The sequence below is a fragment of the Molothrus ater genome, chromosome 23 (genome assembly GCF_012460135.2).
Source record: "Molothrus ater isolate BHLD 08-10-18 breed brown headed cowbird chromosome 23, BPBGC_Mater_1.1, whole genome shotgun sequence".
Classification (NCBI taxonomy): domain Eukaryota; kingdom Metazoa; phylum Chordata; class Aves; order Passeriformes; family Icteridae; genus Molothrus; species Molothrus ater.
This window is the reverse complement of record NC_050500.2, coordinates 5,326,658-5,335,108: the sequence shown is the minus strand read 5'-3', so window position 1 is coordinate 5,335,108 and position 8,451 is coordinate 5,326,658. Positions and strand designations below refer to the sequence as shown.

General features: G+C 39.1%; 1 protein-coding gene across 1 annotated transcript in view; it reads right to left on the bottom strand.

The window, feature by feature from the left end:
* Window positions 1-457: 457 nt before the first annotated feature.
* Window positions 458-8,451, bottom strand: part of MTOR (mechanistic target of rapamycin kinase) — a 70,460-nt gene continuing 62,466 nt past the window's right edge. The window contains 12 exon segments of the mRNA XM_036396175.2: window positions 458-1,442; window positions 1,932-2,037; window positions 2,462-2,542; window positions 2,822-2,902; window positions 3,045-3,110; window positions 3,417-3,552; window positions 4,045-4,119; window positions 4,639-4,711; window positions 5,674-5,756; window positions 6,193-6,315; window positions 6,953-7,100; window positions 7,765-7,900. Coding sequence (XP_036252068.1) covers window positions 1,427-1,442; window positions 1,932-2,037; window positions 2,462-2,542; window positions 2,822-2,902; window positions 3,045-3,110; window positions 3,417-3,552; window positions 4,045-4,119; window positions 4,639-4,711; window positions 5,674-5,756; window positions 6,193-6,315; window positions 6,953-7,100; window positions 7,765-7,900 — 1,124 coding nt within the window. The 3' untranslated portion in view covers window positions 458-1,426.

Genomic DNA, 8,451 nt, shown 5'->3' with positions numbered 1-8,451 from the left:
CTCTAGGGGCTTAATAATCTTTCTTATCTCGTGGTGCCCAGTGCCCTTGATAGCCACACTAATGCCCAGAAAGGAGCAAGGGCCAATACCCAAAAGGCAATACGCAAATTCGTGACTGCCACCTCCCCGTTTCCCATTTCTGGAGTGCAACATTTGCACAAGCAGCTGGGGAAGCCCAGGGAATCCTGTCCAACACTCCATGCTGTGCCCCTGAGCCCAATGAAGCTGATGTTCTTATCACACAGATAACAAAAATATAGGGGTGGCATGGTCACAGTTTGTTTATACAACTGACAGACTTCATTCAGCTGCTATCAGAAGGGAAATAAAGCCAATGACCCGAAGTGATGTACAAAAAGACAAATCAATGGCAACAGGAACCTTAAAAAAATTGTAATCTGCTTCCCTGTTCCCGCCTAAAACTGACTTAGGAATAAACAAGAACACAGCCAAAGTGTTTACATTTTGATGTAATTTATTGGCACAAAAATATGCAAATACAACATGGCATCTAAACATGGCTACTCTGTTGTATTTTGTGCATTGTTTTTAATATTTTTAATTCATAAATCATAACTTCACCTTCAACCTCATGTTTAATAACCATTATTTTCTGTTTCAAATTACAACCAGTTCTCCCCCATCTGCCTCCTGTGCCAAACCCTAACTTTCCCTAGTTATTTCCCAACACTGCTTTTTAACCCAGACACTGCAGGAGGCTCCTAAGTGGTATTTATTTGTACCCTGCATCCAATGTGCCACCGATCACTCCGCACAGAGGCACCCCGACTTTGCTCAGGCTCAAGGTTTTCAAATCTTGGATGTGCTCAAAACCCTGATCTAGTCAGAAACACAAATCCTGAACTAGTGTAATGAGCAGATAGACAATTTCCAATTTTGGGGCAAGAATCAAGTTTGAAAACAAGGTACAGGAGGAAACAATGGTAAAATTCTACTTAAAATTCTTTCTTTCCAGTTATGCAGCTGCCCCCAAACCTAAACGAAGCCTCCTGCACAAGCGCATTTAGCTCACTGCACCCACATCAACAGGAATGACCAGGGCAATAATTAATCTGCAAGTTACTTAGTTACATTGCAAAGTGAGTGAAAACCCGTATAGTTATTTTCAATGGATCTCCAGGTCCCCAAAGACAAAGTGGAACCATGGACATCTGTGGTACAATCAGTCTTCACTGTCCTGGAAACCCAAATCAAGTGTTTTGTTTCAGACAGCTTGTTTTTCCAACAGCAGCTATACATTGGCTTACACCAACTTTTAATATACAATAACTCTTTTCATTTACATTTAAAAATATTTGACAAAGGCTGTATTTCAGTCCAACGTTCAATTTGTGTTTGTAGAAGAGCAAGTTTGGAGTGAAAAAGCCTCCAGAATAAAAGGCTGTGCATACTCTGGAATCTCCTGTTACCAGAAAGGACACCTAAAGAAAATAAAGATATTGTAATAATGTTGACTTGCACGTGGTTTCACAAAGACAACACTGAGAAGGACTGAGGTTCCATACAAACTAGGCATCATTTGAGCACAGGCAAAGTTGCCAGGTGATCTTTATCACTTTTAAACATTAGCAGGAAAGAGACCTATTTCCTTAAGCATAGTTCTAAGTTATCTACCTCTCAAAATGACACTAAATCATCTTTGTTTTATCCTTCACTGTAGCTGAAAGCACTGACCACCACATTCCTTATTTCAAACATTTAAAATGTAAAATCCTTGTCACTATTTACAACAGCAAATTTCCTAGAGACTGTCTATGTCTATTGCCATGGGCTTGCAGAATCTACCAGATCAGGTGCAATATGTGCTGTGGCTCCTACAAATAAACTGCTCAAGTGAGGTTCTCTTTAGCAGTTCCCTGCTCAGACTATTCCAGAGGAGTTTTGCCAGGTTAGCTGAGTGACAAACTCACCATCCAATGTAGCACTGGCACAGGTTCTCATGGGAAGTTGCTTGTTTAATGAGCAGTTCTACTTGTGTGGGTACATCGAGAGTTTCGTCATGAGAGAAGTCTCGACCTTTGAAATTAAAGGGTGAAAAAAACCATGAAAGGAGTCACAAATCCTGGTCCTAATCCCTTCAAGTACATTACTTGGCAGGTGGGGTGTAGTTTCTTATAAACTTTAAAAGTGTAAAGTTTTGCAACTAAATGTTGCTAACTATGAAGCCAGGACAGTAGAAATTCAACTTCCACTAACAAGCTAATACATGTAGAATATTAAGTCTTTGTAGTTACAAACACCTCTGTACTTTTCAAATCAGAGTTATTTGTATCTAAATGCAGGCACAGTACTTGGGTTTTGGACAAAACCAGGAAAATGGCCTCATCCACTTAATCAGAATAGGTTAAATTAAAGGTTTAATACAAAATACAAACACTAAGGATAGTGCTGATCCATCAGATTTTAAGTTTCTTTTCTATAAACAAAACTAAACACTCACCAGTGAGCTTATCTCGAACCCTGTTGATGATCTGAATTGCCTTCTTATTTAGAGCTTCTGGCTTCACCAGACCATCTCCTACTAAAAGAGAGAGATAGGACACAGAATAAGCACTTCATCTGAACAATAAAAACATTTGTACTGCTGTTAGATGTGTCCTTTCCAAACAGTATTTTGAGAGCAAACCTAGATGCATTTTCTACAGATACAACTCTTTGTGGGAGTTGAGAACACGGATCATTTTTATGCTGACAAGAGACTTTATCCATCCCATCTCATATAATTGCATTTGGATCATGATAAAATTTTCTGATCTAAGAACAGTTTCTGGATCAGTATAGAAACAACAATGAAACTCACTGAAGGAATGGATGGATTCAGGCACTGTGGTTCCAGTTTTTTTATGGGATGTCTCGCCCAATTCCACACTGTCCAACATTTCTATTGAAAACAACATGAAAACACAAAAGCAGAAATATGAAGCTTAAAAGCAGCTGCAATATTCTTCTGGAAACATTAGCAAGACTGCTAATCAGCTAATTTGAAGAGCATATTTGTGACATCTTCCATCTTTTCTACTCACCTACTGACTGACTGGTTGAGTAGGAGTCTGTCCTTGTTCGTGAGCGCTTATTGCCTTTTGTATTTGCTGCAAGAAAACAAGGAGTTGGAAAGGATGAACTGCAGTTTCAGTGTTTCACAGCAAATTTGTCCACAAACAATACAGATTTGGTTGCCTTTCTCCTTCTCCAGATTTGATGTCACCTGAAAATAATTTCCATCTCCTAATCACTGCTGTAATTTCATATTAAAATCCCTAAAACTGTGTGCACGCAGAAATAGCACATGCAAACTAACAGTTAATCAGATTGTTTAAAAACACTCTGGATTTCAGGCTTCTGGATTTCTTGGATGCATATTCTCTTGCTGTCACTATTTTATCAGAATCACTTACTGTCCATCAATCTCCAGTTCAATAAGGGATCATACACAAAGGCTTCCAGCACAGCCATGACGCTGTCCTTGTGCTCACGCAGCACTTCCATCACTGTGTGACAGGTGATTCTATAGTTCCCATCGAGGCCTGTCACCTTTGGAAGAAAAAGAAGTGAATCAACACCTTTGTTCACTCTACAAGTACAACCCCAACACTCAGGGAGCGGGAAGTAGCTTGGAACTGGAGTTCTCTATGCTTTGTTCATTAAGAGAACAAGACATAGGTTAATTACAAACTAAGAAGCTCTCTTCTCCATGAGGATGATCTTTGTAAAGTACCATGCAACTGACTGTGTCTGCTTGATAGAAACAGCTATTTGAAATGGGGAAAAACTAAGGAAGGGCTAAGAAATTGGAGGAATTTCAGGGTAGTTTATTTTCTAACTAAAAAGTTGCTTTCCACTGTAATGTGCTGCAGATATCACAGGTGATGTTTTAACTCACAGAAAACCAAGCTGAAGTATTGACACCTCAGGTTCTTAAGGAGTGATAAAGTTTAGCCACAACAAAAAAAATACAGGAGAAACTGAGAAATGGTTGCCATTTTCCCTAGGAACAGTCCCCTCCAAGTCAGAGGGAATGCTTACCTCCATAGCATTTGTCAGCATCCTTGTTAATCTAAATGGAATCTTCTCAGGGAACTTCTCTCTTGTCATTGCCACCTAAACACATGATGATGGAGAACAAGTAAATTAATAGTTTACTTACTTTTTAAAAGGTATTAAGTACTGGGATCTTTTTGCTACAATCTTGAAGGTTTTATTCCAAATAGGAAATAAAGTCACAGCTTTATGTTCCTCAGTTTTCACAAATTGCTCGAGAAGCTGGATGATAAACTTGATAACCAAGGGAAAACTCAAGCATGTGCCCAGCAGCACAGACTGCCTATCAGCAGCTTAAATTGCTCCAAGAAATTTCATGGAAGTGAAATTTCGTGGACACTTCCATGAAACTTCCATTAACACTTCTTTGCTTGTTCCAGTGATCAGCTAATCCCCACGACATGCTTCTGAGATAAAGTGTCTATTATTTTATAGACAGATAAAGGCAGGCTCAAAAGAGAGCCAAAGGGTCTGCCAGGATCAGACTCAGGTAGTTGTCCTGGCTTATAGATTAATTTCTGCTCCACCAGAAAATGCGAAATGTTACTGAAAATGTCATGTCCAAATACAAGGACTTACCTCAAAACAGTCCCCAAAGTCGATATGCAGGATTTTTCCACTCAGTCTGTCTAACATCAGATTGGAAGGGTGTCTTTGGTGAAGGAGTGGAAGAAAAAACAGACCATCAGTGACAGACCATTAAAAAACCCAAAGTAAATCACAGCAGCCTCAATATATTTATCTCATGAACAAGAACAGCCAGTGGTAGCTTGCTTGTCTGAGATCTTCAATCTCAGCATGAACAGGAAACCTTCCTGACTGTATTTTGTAATTACCTCTCACAAGTAAGAGATCTTCTCACCTTGGAAGATAAATAACCTCCTGGACAAGAATGATCAGTGCATGTCTTGGATATGGATGTTTATGAATGTTTATTTTTCAGTTAGGATAAATTTTTCCACTTGTTTTATGATTTTTCTTTTTTTTTTAGTGTAGAAAAATGTAATACATTATGCTGCACTTGAAGTAACACAAACTGTTTTACTACCAACAGAGAAGAAAATCAATCCAGACTAGCAAAACTACAGTGCTGAATTCATGCTTACATCTTCCAATTTTGTCTTAATTCAATTTTCAAAGGTTTAAAACTTCATGTTAGAGACTTTAAAGTTCAGAAATAAGAGCTCCTGCTATTAAAACATTTAAGGGTTTAGCTGGTTTTGCATTACAGATTTTAAATCAAATATACATTGTCTTCCAAAAGTATTTTGGAAGCTACATTGTTAATAAAATGGATGGAGAAAGATTTCCCATTCTGTGAAATGGCAAAATTAGAACTTGTGGTCCATAATGTAGTTCCATGTGTATTCATTTCAAAAAGGAAGAAGTTCTTACTTGTACTCAAGATACACAAACTGAATCTCATACCTGTAGTGCTGAAAATAACAGCATATATATATATATATATAAAATACAGACCTAAAAGATGGCATCACTACAACTCAGCAGTAACCACAATGGAAGACATTATCACAAGAACAGATTCAGGAATGAACTGACAGGCTTTCACAATCTGTGCTTTTAAAGAAAAGAAACCTTTACAGCTTTACTTACCTGTCCCCAAGGCCCAGAATGTACCCAACCATTGACATCACAGCCAGTGACCGGGTGTAATTTGTTCTTCTGTCAAACCATACCTACAAGTGGGCACAAAATAAACAAAGCCAGGCAGGAATGTTGCATGCTTCAGTTTGGATTATAATTGATGCATTAACCATTTGTGTTTGGCACAAAGCAGAACTGTGATATGCTTGGATACTCTGTAATTTCAGGGGGTTCAAACACTCTGTGCCCTTGAATTAGATGTCTGAGTTATTAAGAGAATATATTCTGGGGCTTCTGCTTTGCTCTCCCCTGCAGAGTATATGGAGACTAAAATCTCCAGCCTTGTGCTTTGCACTTCACTTGTGCTCTGAGCCTTGTAAGGCCCCTGGTGTGGGGATACATGTGTGGATCCATGTTCTGCAGTGATTCTGCTGGGCTTTAGGAGAAATAATCTCCATCTCTCACTCATTCTGCAGAGAAGATAATTACACACTCTGCTGTTTGCCAGTTCTTGTGTGTTGCACTCACCTCTGAGCTTGGACTTTTCAACCACAGCAGTTTGGCAAGGTCATCCCCAGCTGTGTTATTGACAGCATGCTCAAATACTTCTACTTTCTGCATCAGAGTCAGGTGGTCATAGTCTGGAGCCATCTATAATTCAGAAGTGACATTCAGCAAATTAAAAAGCCACTTCCAGTAGCTTCTGGTTGTACTGTGAGAAACACAGTAATCATAAATAATTTCATATCAAGTTTATACTTCAATTATTTGTAGACTGACCAGTATGTTTCAAACACAGTGAGATAATCACACAACAGTGAAGAATTGTTTTTAAATGAGATAGCAATGATTTAGTATCCACAAAGTCAGTAGCCCACAGCCCCATTTAACTAAAAATCTGCACAGGTAAGTATTTTTCAAAAAACCATTATCCAAATAAGTCTTCAGGGCTGGCAAACGCTTTCCTTTCTGGCAGGAAATTTCAAATTTTCTGGTCCTGTTCAGTTTCTCCAATCTGTCCAAATTTGGTCCTGCTGCTTAGCCACAATGTTTGGAATGCCAGCAGCACAGCACCTTGTATGAGCACTTCACAGCCGTGCAAATTTCCAAACACACCTCACTTACCAAATGGCAACAACTTGTGATCGCGAACTCTTATCTAAACATTTCTTATTTATTGTCACAACCAGAAAAGAGGCAGAGGAAGAAGCCTTGCACCATTTTCCTTCACTAAAACACTGGTGTGCTAAAAGAATGGACCAAACCCTGTGCCAGCTTTGCCCCTTACCCTGAGCATGATGCGATGCTCGATGTTGAGCAGGATCTTTTTCTTCTCTCTGTAGTCTCGGATGAGTGCGTGCAGGGTGTCACAGTGGGGCACCCAGCCAATTAAGCCTGAATTTGTAGACAGTGGAATAACAGCATATCTCTGGATGCTATGGGAAAAATGGAGAATCACAGCTCAGATTGTTGTATATTGTGACTTAATATTTGAGATGCTTAAAACAACTACTGTTAAATCTGATTCTGGTCCAAATTGTCAATAGTTGCTCTGCTTGTCTTATCAAACAGACTTCAAACATCCATTTTGCACAGATTGTTGCCAGGTAATCTGCAGACAAGCTCAAAGTTTATGTGGTTTTCACTGAAAGGCTGCTTTCAGAAGTACATGTTATGTCACCCACAATGATCTGTTATTTGAACATGATATTTGATGTGTTCTTGCTTGAAAGACACTGCAGAATTGCACTCAGTGACTCTTCACCAAGCTATTTAGTGACTATAATAAAAATCTTTGGCAAAACCCCATTCTCAGGCTCCTAAGGCAGTGCTCAAGGTGTCTCGAAATAGGCATTGCTTCAAAGACCATAACAATTTACAAGATAGCACTTCAATTAAATAAAACAAACAACCCCCTCTGATACATTTCCTCCATGTTTGAATTCTATGAGCGCTGGTTTTCTTTTTAATTAGCTTAGTTCCAAGATTTGCCATCTCTTCCCAAAACCACTGCTTGTGCCAAGGTTTACTTGCAAAGCTGCACCTGTGTAAGGAGTCACATATGCACAAGCATTTTCAGTGATTATGCAGAGCACACACCTGAGGTTTTTACGAAGAGAAGTTGGGTCATTTGCTAACAGAGTGTTGACCAACCCAAAAAGCTGCATCACTCTTTCATCTTGGCGAAGGTCTTCGTGGCCTTTCAGAAGGAATACAAACTCATGCCCATTGCTTCCTGCAAAAGAATTAGGGCACAAAAGTTTATTCTCATTGAATAAACTGACAGGAATAAACATATATGCACCCAAAACTGGAAAATCATGGCAGTCAGAATGTGACAGTGTTCACAGGGGTCTTAGGATGAGGCAAGAGATGAGGATCTGACTCCATGTTTCAGAAGGCTTGATTTATTATTTTATGATATATATTCTATTAAAACTATACTAAAAGACTAGAAGAAAGGATTTCGTCAGAAGGCTGGCTAAGGATAGAAAAAGAAAGAATGAATAACAAAGGCTTGTGACTGACTGAGACAGTCCAGACAGCTGGACTGTGATTGGCCATTAATTAGAAACAACCAACATGGGCTAATCCCAGATGCACCTGTTGCATTCCACAGCAGCAGATAACCATTGGTTACATTTTGTTCCTGAGGCCTCTCAGCTTCTCAGGAAAAAGAAATCCTAAGGAAAGGATTTTTCAGAAAATATCACGGCTACATCAGACAGATTAAGAAAAACTTCATCTGAAAGGAAAGGTTGTACAGGTTTTACCAGGTAAATATAT